General features: G+C 36.9%; 1 protein-coding gene across 1 annotated transcript in view; it reads left to right on the top strand.

Moving 5' to 3' along the window:
• Rit2 (Ras-like without CAAX 2) overlaps positions 1–20,396 on the top strand; it is a 342,815-nt gene that overhangs the window by 64,369 nt on the left and 258,050 nt on the right. The window contains exon 2 of the mRNA NM_009065.2: positions 9,583–9,639. Coding sequence (NP_033091.1) covers positions 9,583–9,639 — 57 coding nt within the window. The remainder of the gene's footprint in view (positions 1–9,582; positions 9,640–20,396) is intronic.

Below are 20,396 nucleotides of genomic sequence, written 5' to 3'. Positions count from 1 at the left end.
CTGGAGTAAACAGAAATCTTAGATCTGCTGACTTGTTTCTTCTTGAAATATATAGAATAAAATCCCCAACTTGTAGGCTTTTAAACAGATAGCGAAACATTTCATCCTAAACAAATTATTTTTATTTAATTTAAAGACTTTTGTTTAATTTAAAGACTGTAACCCCAAGTTAATTTTGGGTTAAAGTAATGACGTTTCAAAAGATGTACCCCAATTTTTAATATACCTATAATTTTGTACCAACTTGACACAATCCAGAATCATCTGAAAAGAGGGAACTTCAATTGAGAAAATGACCCCACCAGATTGGATGGTGGACAAGCTTTTGGTGTATTTTCTTGATTGATTCATATGGAAAGCCTTCACTCACTGTGCCAGTGCCACCCTTGGTTAGAGATCCTGCACTGTAGAAGTGATCTGAACAAGCCAGTAAGCAGCATCTATTTATAACCTCTACATCAACATCTGTCTCCAGGTTCCTGCCCCATTTGTGCTCCTGCTCTGACTTTCCTCAGTGATTAAACCCTAGGATCTTAAGCTGGAATATCTTCATGCCCCACAAGTTGCTTTTATTCACAGTGTTTTATCATAGCACTGGAAACTTTAAGACAGAAGTTGGTGCCAGGTCATAAAGTATTGTTCTGAAAAGTAAAGAACAGCAATGAAGTTTTCTTTCTTAGAAGTTATATGAATATAATCTCTAGTGGTGGAAATAAGATATTTTCAGTTGTGTTAGAAATTGTAAATACATTAATTTTTTTCCCATAGAATTTTCTTTTACCATATTTAGATACTCTGTCTTAGTTAGGGTTTTATTGCTGTGAAGAGACACCATGACAAAGGTAACTCCTATAAAAGAAAACGTTTAATTCGGGCTGGCTTTACAGTTTCAGAGGTTCAGTCCATTATTATCATGGTGAGAAGCATGGCAACGTCCAAACAAACACAGGATTGGAAGAACCAAGAGTTCTACATCCTGACCCAAAGACAGCAGGAGGAGATACTTCTGCAGGCAGCCAAGATGAGGATCTCTCCACATTGCATGGGCCTTGCACACTAGGATCCCTCAAACCCACCTACACAGTGGTACACTTCCTCCAAGAAGGCCACATCTCTTAACAGTGCCAACTCCTATGGGCCAAGCATGTTTAAACCACTACATATTCTAATAATTACCAATGAAAACCATTCTTTCCATTGCATTGTCAACATTCAGTCATTAATATGGATGCAAAGTTATATTTATTTATCAGCATTCCTCTGTCCATCTCTCCATATTTTTTGCTTATGTCACTCATTAATATTTCCCAAATACTTAAGCAGTGTGTACTATGTAATACATATTTAAGGTTAAAAATTAATGTCAACAAAGTGATACAAGGAATTATAGAAAGAAAGTGTGGGTTTTATTTAAATTAGAGATGCTGGATAAGCCACCAAGAGGCCTATCTGTGAGTAAGATATGAAAGTGTATAGCAGCGAGCCCCACAGATGTCTAATGGAAGAGCAGTCTAGGCAGAGAGCATAGCATCAACTCAGGTCTTTCATAGGGGAGTGTAACTGGGGGGATGAAGAATTCCTGGAAGACTGGCAGAATTAGGAAATAATTCTAATGACAGAAACTGAATCAGAGCTAACTCTGACATAGAAGAGGAAGAGACAATGGTAATGATGATGGCAAGGCGGTACCGGTTTTGGCAAGGACAAGACAATGGAGTGGAGTATGAAGCATAGCAGTATAAATAATCTAGGGCATGCTTTAATTTGTTTTGCCCACCATAAAGTGAAAATGTTAAGTTTAAGTAACTTTTCCAAGTCTTAACACACTCCCTAAATGAGAAAAGAGTGACTAACCCCTGGTGAAATTCTCTTAGTTTCGTATTTTCCATCTTAGTTTCGTATTTTCCCAGAGGGGTAGTGACTGTTCTCTGCTCTGCTCTTAGATGATATAGTTATGCAGAATGCTTCAGTCTAGTGCTTTCCATAAGTAATCCAATTCCTCCTGAAGGGTGGGTGTGCTTAGGAGAATTGCTAATAAATGATCTGCTCTTGTGCAGCTGTTTTGTGTTTTACTCTGTAGAAAATAATTCTTTTTGTGATTTTCCTTTTTTATAACTGACAGTTCTGCCTCTGGCCATAAACTGCTAACATTCCAAGGAGGAGGATAATATATGATACTCTCAGATTTCTCAGAAATGTAAATTTGATGATTTAATACTGCAATGTGCAAAAGAAGAACAGTTGACTTAAAGTTATCTAGAAAACGAGGTAGTAACTTATGGAAACCTCTAAATAATAAAGTGAATTTTTTGAATTAAGAGATACAAAGAAATGAGAGGTCAAATAAAATAAGTATATTTTTGCTTTTTAAATCTCTTATTAGTATTATTGTATGGAAGTTTAATCTGGTTTGAGGGGTGTTCAGTCATTGTGTGTATTTACTGAAGACTAGAAAATTTAGGAATCACTGCATTTATACAAAATATTTTAATTATATAGCCACCAATAAAGCAAATGTTTTGTATGAAATCTATAAGTATTTTGTTATGCTATATATAACTTAGCTTTTAGTAAATTCTTATATCTATAGAGGTAGAATATTCTTATGCAGTTATTAAACAGTTCTTGTAATAATATTAGAAATCAAAAGATAGCACCTAAGTAAAACAAAATCTTCTTTCTTTCACTTCTAAATTTTTGTATTAAGTTTATAATCCATTCAATTTTTCTCATCAAATTTCCTCTCCACATATATACATTCTGTCTATAAATCAATCAAAATAAGTTGTCACACCACAAAGCAGGACTTATTTTCTGTTATTATTGTTGCTTAGTTTTCTCAATGGCTGTTTAATTCACCTACAAGAACATCTCACTCAGCAATTCACATACAGTTCTTGTAAATAATTATTTCTTAAACCATCAGTATATAGTTTGAGATATTCTGAAGCTGCATTACAGACAAGGTTGGGCATATGACTAAATTACAATGATGGAAAGCCCACGGGGGAATATGTAGTGTTTGTAACATTTCCTCCAAGGTCTTCTTATGCAGGCATTCAGGAATTCTCTCTCTTTGCTCTGTTAACACCGTGTCATAGTTTCAGTGGTGCTTGAGGATGTAGGAGACCCACTTGATGAAAGAAATCCATTCCTCTTTGTGTGCTCGACTTTGACATGAATGAGAAGTAAGGAACTGTAGTGCAAACAAGGGCTTTGCTGTAGCCATTTGCCTCTCCCACTAGGAAATGCCTTTAAGACAAGTAGGAAACTAGTGTTCTCATACACTCTGTTTATACACCGGCACACATTTCCATCCACCTTCCTGCTTCTGCATGCATGCATCTGAATTTACTAATTCTGAAGTTTCTAAGTACATCTGGAATCAATACGTTTGAAAGATGTATTCTGCTAATTTACTATAATCATCTTTAGTTCATCATAGATGCTCAATAAATGTGACGAGCATAAACTGAAGTTTTGGAGTGTACAACATATTTTTCTTGTTTAAGTCAGTTAAAGACATTTTAATTGAATGATAATCTTTGTTCTTTGTTTCCTTAGACAAAGAGTATTTAGTTGTCAAGCTGAAGATACTTAATGAGTAGACACCATTTATAAGAAAATTAATAGCAAGATTTTGCTGAAAGGACCCTGATATAGCTGTCTCTTGTGAGACTATGCTGGGGCCTGGCAAACACAGAAGTGGATGCTCACAGTCAGCTATTGAGTGGATCACAGGGCCCCCAATGGAGGAGCTAGAGAAAGTACCCAAGGAGCTAAAGGGATCTGCAACCCTATAGGTGGAACAACATTATGAACTAACCAATACCCTGGAGCTCTTGACTCTAGCTGCATATGTATCAAAAGATGGTCTAGTCGGCCATCAGTGGAAAGAGAGGCCCATTGGACTTGCAAACTTTATATGCCCTAGTACAGGGGAACGCCAGGGCCAAAAAGGAGGAGTGGGTGGGTAGGGGAGTGGGGGGGTGGGTATGGGGGACTTTTGGGATAGCATTGGAAATGTAAATGAGGAAAATACCTAACAAAAAATTAAAAAAAAAGAAAATTAATATATTAAATCTAGACCATATTTGACCTGTAGTATCAATGAGAAAAATTATTTGCTTTTTTTTTTTTTTTTGCATTGAGTTTAAAGATATAACTCCAAGAGCTTTGTTGGCCTCTTCACATACATCAAGACTTAATAGTCAATGAGAAATTAAGATTAGATAATCTTTGCCTTCCCAAATCTGAATCTCTCTCCTTTTATCTACAATAAACTTTCTCCCCCATCATACTTTGGAGCAATCATATCTCTCCCTTCTTATTGCAGTTTTTCACTCATGGGGTTCTGAAACCCGGGACTAATCACATTGTTTCTTTTTCAGCTTTTGAAAGAAAGAACTCCTGGGCTGAAGAAGTTTAGGAATTGTCAGTCAGATCCTGTAACAAGTAGAGACTGAGGGCTGTAGGGAGAACTTGGTATCCAGGCCTGCTTTGTTATGTTAATGTGAACCTCTGTTTGCCACTTGTCCTGGGTTTGAGAAGGAATTTAAATACCACACTAAAAAGAAAGAGAAAAGAGGTGTCCATACCCATAAGTGATTCACCACCTACTGATACTTCCCAAGTTAAAAAAAATGCACTTGTAGCTGGGCGTGGTGGCACACGCCTTTAATCCCAGCCCTTGGGAGGCAGAGGCAGGTGGGTTTCTGAGTTCGAGGCCAGCCTGGTCTACAAAGTGAAGTGAGTTCCAGTACAGCCAGGGCTATACAGAGAAACCCTGTCTCGGAAAAAAAAAAAAAAAAGCCCTTGTGAATATAGTCACAGTATAATGGTTGTATTTGATATCCAACTTATATGTTCTTTTATTTTCAAAACAAACAATTGTCTTTATTATATCTCAGCTGAAATTTGTATATAAATCTAAAGTGCTAGCAGATTTTTTTTATTGGATATTTTATTTATTTACATTTCAAATTTTATACCCTTTCCAGATTTCCCCTCTGGAAACCCCCTATCCCATCCCCCTGCCCCTGCTTCTTTGCTTCTATGAGGGTGCTCTCCTCCCCCCCCCCCCACCCCCCACCCCGCTCTGGCATACCTCTACACTGGGGCATCAAGCCTTCACAGGACCAAGGGCCTCTCCTCCCATTGATGCCCAACAGTTAGATGTTCTAATTCCACATTTTATGTGATCTACATGCAGAATTTTGATCAAGACTGTTAGAAGCTTTAAAAAGTCTAACCAATTCCTGAACCTTCCTATTAGTGTCCTGATTTGCTCTTGGCATTCTGATCCTGGGTATTAGCGATGGCCTCCCACTGGGTTCTACAGGGCAGACACTGATAGAAATTGTAAAACTGTAAAATGTAAACTGACAATGACTTTACTGCAAGCAAATCTTTGAAAATAATAAACACATCCATTATCCAGTTGTGGTTATTGCAGAAAGTTTTAACTATTTCAAGTAAGTAAATGCTATAAAGTGTTCTGATTATCAAGGCAAGATCTGGTCCATCCAGAGAGGGTACTACTTTAGTAGGTTTCTGAACTGCGTCTTGGTCTCAGTCTTGAGTTGCTTCTTTTAGAGATATTCTGTGGTGTTTAAGGAAAAGTAAAGACAGATGTGGTGAGTTCTGGGTAAATTTTTATAAAATGTGTATGCCACATTTAGTTTTCATGTTCCAGTCTTTTCTTTGTTTTCTATGATTGAACATACTTGGTGAAGCTTCCAGTTTGACACATTGTTCATGCACAGAGTTAAAGTAATTAAACATTGCTCTCCAAAGGAGCAATTCCACTTTACACACAAATGGTAAGACAAATGTATCAAAACCTAAATTCTTTTTTTTAACTTTTTCCAATTTTTTATTAGGTATTTTCTTCATTTACATTTCAAATGCTATCCAGAAAGTCTCCTATACCCCCCCTGCTCCCCTACCCATCCACTCCCACTTCTTGACCCTGTTGCAAAACCTAATTTCTAAAACACAAATTTGAATTGAGATTCCAGCTGTACGTCATTTGTATTATTCACAGATGTCCTAGATTCTGATCAAAAGGCTGATTTCCAAATTACGCTGGGATTTTCCTGAGTACTTGTTCCTATGTCCTATAGCTCCTGCAGTAACAACACAGTATATGTGGGCAAGCTAACAGGAGGAATGCATGGAAGGACATTGTCTGGCTAGGTAGAAGAAATCTTTTAAAAGTAGCTGCCTGTGGAATCCATCAGGGCCAGGTAATAACTTCCAATGTCTTCTTATGAGCAGGTCATCCCTAGGTAAATAGAGACTATTAGATAGAAACTATTCACTTCTACTGTATATTCATGTCATAAATGGAAATTCATTCCTAAGTGTACTTTTGTTATTTTAGCAAATGGGAACCTTTCAGAACTATCCCTTTCATTGCAGAAGCCTAAAGTTTCTTTTAATTACCAACTTGAAATGAACCACATGTGTGTATGTTAAACATGAATATTTAAAATTATTTTTTCATGATTTTTTTTGCTTATTATTTCCCTAAAAATGGCTATTAAATGTTCCATTAGATGCTCATTTTGAAAACACTAAAGAAACTTTTATATGCCAGTCTGCTAAAATTATGTTTCTGAAGTTTTAGAAACAACAAAAGCTGGCTTCATTTTCCTTGGTTCTGTCTCAGTGGCAGGCCAGAGCATTCGATAATTGAAGGGCTTTCTCAATTATCCAATAAACAGCAGGCTTCCATTAAAGCAAGCATCCAAGCATCTAAATATATGTTCTCTATGTTTTTATAAACAGCTGTAGTAGTTGACTCTGACAGATTATTTTTGATATTAATTTGGTGATTTATAAGTTTGATACTTAAATATACCAATTAGTTTTAAAAGTAATGATGTGTTTTTCTCTGAGATGTGCTCAAATGACTTTTAGCTTCCATACTCTTCCCAAATATATAGTAACTAATTAACATAATTATGTAGATATTTTCTGATAGTCCAGAAAGCTTCTAGGAATAGCATTTCCTAGTAGATTTTAGATAAAAATGTTAAGTTTATGTATCAAATAGTGTGATATTTGAAAAGATAACATTATTAGTATTGTTAAAGAAACCAGAATTAGAAAGTAGGCACAAAAGAAAACATTCTATTTTATTAAGGATCTGTTACAATAGAAGAAAATGTGTGTGTGGAACTGAGCTAAATGCTAAATACATCAAATACCGCAGAGAATTACAGCCAGTGATGGGGATGGAGGTGGCAGATGGAACCCTGTGCAGGCAATGTTAAGGAGGATCAGGATGGACTCAACTCAAGAAGATTCAGTGGATTTCTTCAGAGAGAAGGCAAGGTGCTCGACTCTCCTGAGACATGGAATAGAGAAAACAGGTCTTGAGGCATAGGTTCCACTTAACACATTTTCACAATGTCGCAAGCTAATGCTATCAGCTGGGGATAAACAGTTTGTTACCTGGTCCTGTAAGGAACATTTCACATTCACATAGTTGTCAGATCTAAATGGAGGCAGAGTCTCTCTAAACAGAATCAACAGATCTCTTGCTGAATTGAGTTATCAAAAAATACAACACAGAAGTACAAAAGTTGAGGTCTAGATGAGAAGAGGGTTACATTAAACCTGGCTCATTGTAGCTTGGAGCATAGGACTAGGTGTTGTGACAATGATACTATTCTAGAGCATGTAGTGAAGGCTTGCTCAAAGGGAGTAGCTCAGTAGCTCAAGACACACATTTAGATTGGGAGATAGGGTGGCTATGAAAAATCCTACAGGCTGATACTAAGTTCAAAGCCATGGTCTTTACCCTGGCAGTCAGTCACTCATAAGCAGTATGCTTATGAATCTGGGCACGTTGGAAATGTGTTTTAGAGAGATAGGATATTTACATTATTTGTCTGAGGGATATAAGAAGGGAAGGATCTAAAGACAGTGTCAGCATTTAAAAAATTATTTTTTTTATTTATTTACATTTCAAATGTTGTCCCCCTTCCTGGTGCCCCCTCCATGAGCTCCCCACTCCATCTACCCTCCCCTTTGCCTCTAAGAGGGTGCTCCCCCACCCACCCACCCACCCACCCACCCACCTCACCCCTCTAGCATCCCTCTTCTTTAGGGCATCAAGCCTCCACAGGACCAAGAACATTCCCTCCCACTGAGGCCAGACAAGGCATTCCTCTGCTACATATGTATTGGGGCCATAGACCTGCCCATATGTGATCTTTGGTTGGTGGATTAGTGCCTGGGAGCTCTGAGTGGTCTGGTTAGTTGATATTGTTGTTCTTCCTATGGAGTTGCAATCTCCTTCAATTCCTCCAGTCTTTCCCCTAAGTCTACCCCAAGTTCCCTGACCAGTCCTATTGTTGGCTGTAAGTATCTGCATGTGTCTCAGTCAGGTGCTAGTAGGGCCTCTCAGAGGACAGCCATACCAGGCTCCTGTCTGCAAGCACAACATGGCACCACCAATAGTGCTGGGGTTTAGTGTGTGCACCTGGGATGGATCCCAAGTTGGGCTGGTCACTGAATGGTTTTTCCTTCAGTCTCTGCTCCATTTTCCTTTAGACAGGAACAATTTTGGGTCAAAAATTTTGAGATGGGTGGGTGGCCCCATCCTTCAACTGGTGCTATGTCTATCTATTGGAAGTGGTCTCTTCTGGTTCCATCTCCCTGCTGTGAGCATTTTGGCTAAGGTGGTCCTTATTCGGCTTTGGGAGCCTCTTGCACCCTAGTGACTGGGACTTTCTAGTGGTTTCCCTACACACTGCTGCACATTTCTATTCATTCTTCTATCCCTCTTGGCTTCTCTCCTGTCTCCCCATACCTGATCCTGCCCCCCTTTTCCCTCCCCCTCTCCCACCCAGGTCTTTCCCTCCTTCTGCCTCCCATGATTATTTTGTTTCCCCTTCTAAGTGGGGTTGAAACCTCCACACTTAGGCCTTCCTTCTTGTTAAGCTTCATATCGTCTGTGAATTGTATCATGGATATTCTGAATTGTTTTTGGCCAAAGTAACCTAAATAGATTTGTCATAATACAAATATTGAGACAATTTATCACTTCAGCAAAGAGGTGTGCATTCCGTTACTTCTACTGAGACAGACTGAGGGCATTTCATTTCAGTTTTAGATGGACTGCGTCTTTCAAGTTGAGATGACAGATTCCCTATGTTATTATGAGTTGTTCCATTTGAAGCCAGACTTCTGACCTCTCAGCTGGTGTCAGAGACATAGATTCAGCTGGTATCATAAAACTCGGGACCAAAAGGATTCTAGGCACTTTTTGACAGCCACTAACTAGCCAGAGCTAACTGAGGGACCCTATTTTCAGGTTATATTCTTATTTTTACCAGTGATTGAAATGTACTTAAGCTTTGAACATATTTACTGCAAATATATAGCACAGAGCTTCTGTGTTTCATAACTACTTGCTCCTATTATCATTATCATGTGTTAGTAATGCTGGGTGCTTAATGTAGTCACTCATACAAGAGAGTTACTCATTAGAAAGGATTAAAATGCAGAACTATGTTTATGAATAATTTAAAAATAAGGGCTGACTGTGGTTTTTTTTTTGTTCTTCAGCAGTCACAATGCAGTTTATAAGCCACCAGTTCCCGGACTATCACGACCCCACAATCGGTAAGTGGAAGCCACTTCTCTCCTCTAGCTCAAACAGATACGCTAAAATAAGTGGGTTTTAAGCACTGTTGATAATATTAGAGAACAAAAGTATAATTTGTTTTTGCCTCCCAGCATATAAATACACATGAATATATGTGTATAAATTTCTGAGTCATGAGAGTGTTTGTCCTTCCTTCTCGTAATGCACTTTCATATTCCATACTTTGTTCGAGTTATTCTGGTAAATGATGGTTGAGATCCATTATGCTGATTTCTGGATTCACTAATGGATATTTTCCATTAGAAAAAAAAATGAATTACAAACCTTTGCTCTGGGTGATATAACTGATGTGATTACTATACACTGATCACATTTTCGGTCTCTAGTATCCCATTGTAGAATTAGTTACTTTTCTCAATGATGCATTTGGGGAAAGCATTTAAGTATAGGCATAGTTTCACTTAACATCCTCATTTGTAGATCAGGAAACTAAGACACTACAGGGCAAATTGTGATTTGTGCCTCAAATTCAGCATAATTAATTTTTCCAGTGCAATCCCCTCCCAACACTAACCACAGAGACGTGCTGCCAAGAGGAACAAGCTACCATTGTTTGAATTGAAAAAAGGCACCTTTAAAATTGCTTTACTCATTCATAAAACTTCTTTAGGGAGAGTTGGAAACTCTCAAACAGAGTCCATCTTTGGCTAGAAATGCATTAAGCTTAAGATCACACAGAGCGTTACTTCCCAGAAAGTGAGGTACAGCCCTGCAGGGCGCCTTATGGCTGGCTGGGGAGGTGAACCACTACATAGATTCCAGACAGTGAACACAAGTCCTTTGCAAGGTCATTGAGTGCTCTTAGCTGCAGAGCAATCTTTCCAGACTCCAATATATTACTTTTAAAAGCCTAGTAGTTTCTTAAGACCTCCTCATTAGGTTAACTGAATTAATAAAATTTAAGTATAGTAAATTGACATACTGTTAGCCAGAATGGATTCCCAAAGGAACTGAATTTTGTTTCTGAAAGTAATCACATTGTATAGCTTTAGAATTGATCAGCTTCAGTGATTGTTTGATTATTCTCTCAGCTAATTTTTGAAATGTCTTAATTTTGGAATGCTGTCAGCTGAGTTATAAATAAGGGAAACTCTTGGTAAAAGTTCTAAATCTTGCACACTGCTGGAAAACTCAGTAATATTACATAATATATAATATGTAGCACATACTATATACTATATCCTACATGTTATAAACTAAATATCACAAATGAAATTTGTTTTTTTTTTCATTATTTTTCATTTCTGTGCTTTGAATATACTGGTGTCACACAAACTGGCCTCTCCTACAAATCCTTCATGTATAATATAATTGCTGGAATAAAGGTAATAGATGTAAATAAACTATCAGTGTCTCCTTAACAAGGAATACATGTAACATGTATGGTGATGACTCTTGCAGATAGAGTGTGAGGACGTCCATTTCTGGAGATTAGGCTACCTGGACATTCAGTGCTAACAGCTGAAATGATACTTTTATCCAGAAATAAGCAAGATCATGTTGAAAGAAGGTTGAAAATGGAAACAGTAACATACTGCTTTCAATTTGACTCTCCCATCATCTTGTTTCTTGGCTTCTGTAATGGGATATTGGTTAACAATTTTCCATTGTTATCCTGATGGAAGAGGGTAAAAGGCTCAGACAATTTACTTCGAGTCTGTTCCGCTGTTTAGCTATTCTCTGCTTGATGAGTTAATGACATCTCTAGGGGAAATTCATGTTAGCATGGCTTGAATAGCCTACAAATTAGAGGAGATCACCACCCATCATGGATATTTATCTCATAACTGAAATAGGGAAGGGATATTTTCAGTACTTATCCAGATTTATTTGCTATCATATCAACTGAGATTTCTGGGTATATTACTTTCTGAAATAATAGAATTAGTCCTTTGTTCTTTCTTACCCTTACCTTCTTCTTTGTATAATCTTTCTGTGAGATAAACATCAAGTTGAAAATTTTAGACTCTTAATAAAACAAAAGTTAAGAATATTGGTATTGTCAGTGATGGTTTTAAAGGGAGAATTCTGCTCCATATCTCCTGGATATATTCAATGTCAGTAACCAGTGATTTTTTTTTCCACTTCTCAAATCTATAGACAATAGCTATGGTATGAATATTTAAAGTTGGCTCTATCTATCCAATGGAAAAAGATTCATGCAAAAATCATATTAGCAACAATAGAGCGGAATATGCCTACATGTAAGTTGAAATGGAACATCTCTAAGCATTTGACATCATGCTAAATATAGCTTGATTTTTGCATGAAAAATTACTGTAGAAATATTAAGAAGTAACATCCATATTAATATCCTGTTGTTTGTACCTTCATGTCAATAAGTGAACCTGCCATATAATACAAATCTTCAGATGTCACCATTGCATGCATATTATTGAGCAAAACCTGCATTTCTACTCTACAATATAATCTTTTTAGCCTACATAGATAAAAATCTAAATATCGTAGTTCAAATATTGAGGTATTTTCAATTCAGGAAGAGGAGTTGGAGGAAATTGTAGAAACATTTATCCCTTTGAACTTTGTTAGTGCTACAGGAAAGCAGCAAGATGGTCCACTGGAAGGACTTGGGAAGGACTGAGTACAGTAAGCACGCCTCCAAGCGCTGCTTGCTAAGAGCTGGGTTTGTGTGGCATGAATCTCCTGGCATTCACTCTAGAACTCAGAAGTCCTTGTTCAAGGAGGCTTTTCGAGGAAGTCTGGAATTATTAGGGGTCTATGAGAAAATAATCTAGTATTGTTTGTTAGGATATGTTCTTTTAGATTCATTATGACTTGATGTTTAAAGAGTTATTACACACAGTTAGAATAGAATATAAAACTAAAATTGTAGCTGTCTTACTTTTCTTTTCCTGAAATAAAAGATGAATTCTCTTAAAGCCAAAAAAAAAAATACATATCAAGCTTTTACCTATAGACTAGGCGTTTTAGCTCACATCACCGTCTATTGGCACTTTCATCTATTTTGAATTGATTTTGTTCATGATTACTGTTAAGTTGAAAACAGAAAACTTCAGGATCTCCAGCTTTTGACTTGACTAACAATGCTGCAAACAAAAACTCTCAGCTACCTTTCCCTTGACATGATATTAGGTGACAGATGGACCCTAAAGAATTTGTGTTTCTTGCACCTACAACATGTTTTAATTTTGAGCGAATTGTGTATTAATCGGTGATTTTCTCCCTCCTTCCACCATCACATGGAGGTGAAATATTAAACATGCTTTATGTGGGGCTCAAACAGTTGATACCATTCAGTACTCCTGAAAGGGCAGGAAAATGAAGAACAGACAAGAATATAGGGTGAGCTAATTCATTAGAAACCATGGTGTATTGAGGAAGGACAGCTTAGTCTACTACAGAACCTCAGGGTAGAAGTATATTTTATTGAAAGACAAAATCTGAACATTTAAAGAGTGAATTGGGTTTCATTTACAGCCATTCAGGAATCAGCAAAGCCTCCTTGCTGAGAACTGAACAGGAGCTCCTAGTGATCAATGTCACTGCAATGGCTTTGGTATTGGTTGTACAGAAAAATAGAATAGAAAAATGCTAATTATGTAACATCAGGTTATTTTCCTGCTACTTTTGTAATGTTAAAGAAGAATTGATATCTTTATATTAACATATTGATTGAGGCAGACAACTTTTCATGGCTAGTTACAGGCATGAAGAAAATTTCCTTAAAATATTAAGACAATTATGCAAATATCATTACTATTTTGTGACTATTTTCATCCTCTTGATTTTATTCTTTATTCAGTATCAATCTTTTCATGAAGTATTTTCCAGGAATTGTACAAGCTTCAGGAGTCTGCTCTGTAAAGAAATAAACAAGTTTTTTTTTTAATTATGTTTCCTTACTTTATTTCTTTTATTTGTCTCTAAGAGCTGATTGTGCCTTTTTATCTGGAATCCCGTTGTCCATTTCTTTCTCATTGCATTACAATGGCTTGTGCTCATTATCTTAATGCAGGACACAATTTAGTTAAGTTGGCCTTAAGGACCTATTCAATTCCTTTTTTCCTGTGGAAGGAAAACAACTTGAATAAACCAGAATCACTCATGACTTAGTTATTCCACCTGCTGCAGGTTTGATCTGGTTTTCCCAGAACAGAAATTCATGAAACCAACTTTCTAACTATATTTATATTTTTCTTTTTAATAAACACACACTCTGGTAATTGAATATGTTGAAAATGCTCTCCTTCCTTTAGTGTTTTAGACCTTAAATTCATTTATATACCAGGAATACCACATAATGGTCTCATTCAAAAGACTCAGATTTGTCTGAGCAATAAGCAAGCACTATAACAAGCTCTATAGAAACATAATAAAATACAGCATATAGAATATTCTTCCTAAGTGGATTAGAATGATTCTTTAAATAAGGAGCTTACTTAAGTGGCAAAGTACTTTGAGGATAGAAACAGGATATTTGCAGAGTACAGTGAATATTAGAGTGCAAAGTTGAGCGATGAAAAACAGTGGATTTAGAGAAATCATGTGGTTTGCATCACACTAAAATGTCCTCGTTAGTATCTAAACTGGTCACTAATAGATTCACTTCTTCGTGTCTCTAGAAAACCCCTGTTAAAATATAAATGCTTGGGGAGGGAGGTAGTGCCCCAAGCAACGCAGAATCACTTACATATTAGCACAGATTAATCTATCTACTTATTCTAAAGAGTAAAACAGAGCTGTGTTCTAGAAAACACTACTGAAGAGATGATTAGGAGAAGATTACTGTTATGAAGAATGAGTGCTATGAAGTAATTCTTAAAGGAGACCAAGATGTAATAATGCAACTTACAAGATTATGTTAAGCAATGACTCTTCCATGTCTGACCAGAAGTAGGGGGAAAGATAATTCACATGGAACCCAGGAGGTTGGAGATGTAATTCTATCTTCATGCAACTGCTTACTTGCCTGCTAAGCTCCAGTAAATCTGGCTTTCTTTCAGTAAACTAAACCCGGTAACCTTTTTTCCTGCCCCCTACCTTAATACGCGCTCCTGTAACTCTGAATAACTTCTTTATTTTTTACCAAGCAAGATTTGGTTCCACATTTAGATCAAAGCATGGATAAGGATTGTTGGAGAAGACGACTTTGACCTGTCAGTGCTTACTCAATGCCCACTTCCTCTCTATTTCTGTATAAACTACCATTAACAGTAGACATGGTAGACTCCTCTTGGATTTCATGTACCTTTGTACATGTACCTTTGGCATCCCAGGTGTCAGGCTACCCCTTTTCCTCTACAACTTCTTTCTTTGTGCCTCTGACTTAGCCTTATCTTTTTACCTCATATTTCTGTCTGAATTTCTGGGCTTCTCTATCTAACCTCCAACTGAGCTTTCCTGTTTAGAGTTCTAGGTTATGTTACTGGCCACAAGTGCCCACTAATATTTCTTTACACTTGTGGTAAAAAATGACATATTGGCCAAGACCTTGAAGCCCATGATGATGAAAAAGCAAGTGTATGATTTGATAAGGGCTTGGCTACTGCTCAACAGCAAGCAACCTGCCTAATATTTTTAAAGCCTTGATTTCAAATAAATAAGGGAAAGGGCTTCAAGGACAGTGTGCCTTGCCCATATGATTTAATGCTCTGTTACTGAACTGTATTCGTTTGATTTTACCCTCACTGGCCTCATGGCTCCTGGAGTGTGCCAGGTGCTTGCTCATCTTGGCACACTTGCATCGACCACCTTTTTCTGGGAAAACACTCCAGTGTTTAGAGCTGACCTCATTATTCCTTCAAATATTTGATTCAAGGTTTAAATGTGTCATTTCAACTATGCTTACAGTAACCATCATAACTCTTGATAACATTCATCTGCTTCTCAGAGATGTGTGTATATATGCATACGTACATGTATATATTCATATATAAATTTTTATATGTTCTACAAGTGAGAGAGTATATGTAGTATTTGCCTTCTTGTGCCTGACTTATTGCAATGTTTCTTATAATATGCAGTATTTTCTTATAATATTTAATATTTGTTTCTTATAATATGTGTCTTACTTAGTATTTGACTGAATGCAACACAATGGCTGAATTTATAACTAAATATGCATAGGTCCAGATCAGTTTCTAGTTCACAGAAGGTGGGCCAAGATTTTGGATAATTGAGTGGCAAAAGTATTTATTATTCATCAACTTCAATCATGTTGGTACGTATCTCTGATCTTTCTCATCTATGAGGAGGCAATACCGTTACCTCTCTTGATGGTTCTGAGAGATAATAAAGGAGCAATTGCTTGACACACTACTCAAGATGAAATGGACATTTGATGTTCTCAGTAGAATTCAGTTGAACTGGAAAATATCAGTGAAGACGACAGCTGTTGGGGAGAAGACATCTATGCCTCTTGCTCTTTTGGGAAGTCCAAAAATCCATCCCTTATAGATGAAAAGAAACCAGAATGCCACTTTTTAAATTTTTATTTCTATCATTTCATCTTGAATTATTTAAAGTACTTATGATTATCATTTTCCCAAGAGCCAGACTATGAATGAGAAGAAATTATAATTAAAATTTCTGCTTCTACTTGCTGTGTGAGTGTCTTTTAGAAACCTGGATGTGAAGAGACTATCAACTGTATGAGAGTGATCTCATATGGAATATGAAAGATGCCTGGGAGATATTGAATCAGTTGAAGGAAATTAACAGAACTGAAAGCTTAATAATGCCAGGCTGCGGATATGTGATACATCCCTCTAGATTGCATATATCTTTAGAAGAGTTCTCTACAATCTCCTTCATGTCCCCAAAGGCCAGGATTTTGATCAGTCTGAGAAATAAAAGGACTCCAGATTATTCTGTAGTAATATAGCCATTGAAATTCCTAGTAGCCTTCTTTGATGACAACTATGTCCTCTAATTAAAATGACTGTGGTCTATGGACACACCTGAATGGACATTCACCACTCTGTTATTTCCCAACCAAAGAGAAGCTACTGAGGGAGCCTGTGGGCCTCCAGCATATAGACTCCTCAGCATTTCATTTGTGTATTCAATGATTATAATTAGGGAACATTTGTCATAAAGTCTAGTGACTTGCAATTATATTTTGTCTGTTATTTCAGTAATTTCGTTTAAAGGGCATGGGTTTTAGTCTATTGGCTCTTCTCTTAGTAAGCCAACTACATGAAGTTGGAATGAGAAAAAAGTGTCTTTATGACCTATAGATTAGATGGATGCTAGTGAAGTAAAGGGATAAGGACACTAAGCCTGTCTGAGTAGCTCTAGCCAGAAGTACACTTGCCACCTTGTACTTGCCCTCACACTCTCAGATGGAAAGAGTAAAATATTGTATTTAGGAATATATAAGGAAGTGTATGTGTCTATTGATATTTTCAAGCATTAGTAGATCAGAAATTCAGGTTATTTGCCAGGTTTTATGCTTTGGAATTAGTAGACTTGCTTTTTAAATCTTTTGTCTGACGTTACATTCAGAAATTTTAACACTTACCTTTAAATGTATAGATTCTTTGAAGACAGTCTCTGTTAAGAGTTATGAATGATTTGGATTAATAGCAGCCTTATTTATAATAGCCAGAAGCTGGAGAGGACTCAGATGTCCCTCAACAGAGGAATGGATACAGAAAATGTGGTACATTTACACAATGGAGTACTACTCAGCTATTAAAAACAATGAATTTATGGAATTCTTGGGCAAATGGATGTGTCTGGAGGATATCATCCTGAGTGAGGTAACCCAATCACAAAAGAAATCACTTGGTATGCACTCACTTATAAGTGGATATTAGCCCAGAAACTTAGAATACCCAAGATACAATTTGCAAAACACAAGAAAATCAAGAAGAAGGAAGACCAACGTGTGGATACTTCATTCCTCCTTAGAATAGGGAACAAAATACCTATGGAAGGAGTTACAGAGACAAAGTTTGGAGCTAAGAAGAAAGGATGGACCATCCAGAGACTACTCCACCTGGGGACCCATAATCAGCCACCAAACCCAGACACTATTGCATATGTCAGCAAGATTTTGCTGAAAGGACCCTGATATAGCTGTCTCTTATGAGGCTATGCCAGTGCCTGGCGAATACAGAAGTGGATGCTCACAGTCAGCTATTGGATGGGACACAGGGCCCCCAATGGAGGAGCTAAAGAAAGTACCCAAGGAGCTGAAGGGGTCTGCAACCCTATAGGTGGAACAACAATATGAACTAACCAGTACCCCCAGAGCTCGTGTCTCTAGCTGCATATGTAGCAGAAGATGGCCTAGTCGGCCATCATTGGGAAGAGAGTTCCCTTGGTGTTGCAAACTTTATATGCCTCAGTACAGGGGAACGCCAGGGCCAAGAAGTGGGAGTGGGTGGCTGGGGGAGGGTACAGGGAACTTTTGGGATAACATTTGAAATGTAAATAAAGAAAATATCTAATAAAAAAGGGGGAAAAGTTGTTAATTTAATATTGTAATTTTAGGTACTACATTAGTCTGTTTCCAGTTAAATAAAGAGGAAATATTCTGATATTTCACAATAAAGCTGCCCATATCAGTATACAATCTGAAAAAGCCTCAGAGGTAGACATCTAGAAGTATTTAGTCAGAATAATCTAGATGAAACAGTATGTCAATTGTTAATATTCTGTGATTTGCTATTCGTTGGCTAAAGACAATTACAATATACATTCTCACACAAAGGGAAGTAGTTAAAAACATGGAATGTTTTTGAGCTGCGAGCACATAGGTTTTTGTAAGCTGAGAATTTTAAAAAGAGGAGTAAAACAAAAATCAAAATATTTTATAATTTTATGTCTATCCTACACAAACAGACCATGTATGATAGACAAGGAATGAATTAAATGCCAAAATAGCAGTCTCTAAATGAGACATGTCATTTTCTGCTAGCCATTGATTCAACGTAAGCCTTTGCTTTTATGTGTGTAAAATAAAGCTAAACACATTTTCCTTAGAAATAAAAGCAGAACTTTCCAAGGCTAAAATGCGATATTTTGAAAACTGATTAAAAACAAAAACACTGTGAAGAGCAATCTATATAAACAACTACTTTTATATATTAGAGAATGGTTTTGATTGTTAAATGGCTTGTTCTTATTACTCAAGAAGCATAATAATAATAATAATAATAACAATAATGATCAATTCTAGAATATTTTTCTACAAGACAAACATAATGATGTAGGTAATTTGTTGAGTTATATGGTGACAGAGTCAAGTTCCATACAAGAAAAGTCACAGCAGTTTCATTCTTTCTTGGTTGCTTTTATTTTTTAAACAATGTATTGATGATTTAAGAACTGAATAGTAACATTTAAAGAAAAAAAAACCAGTAGTATTTCACACTGAGAATGCGGTCTTATGCCTGTACTGTCAACACTAGAGAAGCAGAGGCAGGACCAAAGACCAGGACAGCCTAGGTCACTCAAAGATGATGACCTAAAGAAACAAGCCCATTGATAATAATCACAACAAAGAAAAAAAATCAGTTCTTTTTAAAGGATCCCTACATGCTAATGAATTAAGAAGCAAGCTTCTGTTATATGATAGAAGTTGATGGTCTGACATCAGTCCAGATGTTGATCCTGGAGGAAGAAGGCAGAGGCTGAAATCACTCTCTGGTGGCTGTACTTTTCATTTAACCTTGTAGATCGTCATGTTTTCTACATGGTACTCACTTGCATTCAAACTAATTCCCAGTGTGTTGTTTTCATTTAATTTCTTCTCATTTTTATGCTGCTGTTTGTATTTTCCACTTCTACATTCACTCTTCATATTTTGTTGAGCTCTTAAAAGGTAGTCAAGATCATGCCACTATGGTGAGAAGCACTGCTTCCTGATGCCATCAACAGCAATTTCCTGGGTCATTATTTTCAGGCCTCTGTGATGCTCTTGAAGTTCATTGTACCTTTTCTGGGCAATGCTTCTAAGCATCATTGAAGGATTTATCATAGATATGTTTTTTTCACCCTGACATTCTATCCAAACATTCTCAACTACCATCATTCTCATCTCATTCTCTCTCTCTCTCTCTCTCTCTCTCTCTCTCTCTCTCTCTCTCTCTCTCTCTCTCTCTCATAATGAAGATTCAACCCCTTTCATGTTAAGTGTGTACTCATCCACTTAGCTATATCATCAATGCCTACCACCATAAACTTAATTGCCATAGAAAAGACCTGGGCACCAGTTTATATGTCTTATGTATTTTAAAGTAGCTGTCAGATTACCTCTTTTACTTCTACACTTACACATCCAACTACCTACTTGAATTGTGTTTGAGAGTCTGAACCCTCTTATATTTTATCTTTCAGATTGATTTCAGAGCTGAAACCTACTAAGTTTTCATGTTCTATGCTTTACATGCACACATGTCACTTCTGTCCATCTGTGTATTCAAGCTCCAAAGCTGGTCATTGTCTTCGACTTCTATTTTCTCTATAGTCATTTCTTCTTGGACCTACTATTGTATGCTTTTTTTCTAGGGAGAGAGAGAAAAAAACCCACAAATGTCTAAGACTTCAGGTAGGACACAGGAGAAAGAATTCCATTTGTGTCTAACTACCAAACCAGTAAGCTTATTAGAGTCACTTACAGGGATATAGCTTCAGTGCTCCTTAGAGGGTCATGAGTGTCCTCAGGACTTCTACATCACAAATGTTTGCCCTGAGTACAAACTCACAGAAGCTCTATCTGTGA

This window comes from Mus musculus, chromosome 18 (genome assembly GCF_000001635.26).
Source record: "Mus musculus strain C57BL/6J chromosome 18, GRCm38.p6 C57BL/6J".
Taxonomy (NCBI): Eukaryota; Metazoa; Chordata; class Mammalia; order Rodentia; family Muridae; genus Mus; species Mus musculus.
Note: the sequence above shows the minus strand (reverse complement) of the source record. Positions and strands in the feature narration are given on the sequence as shown.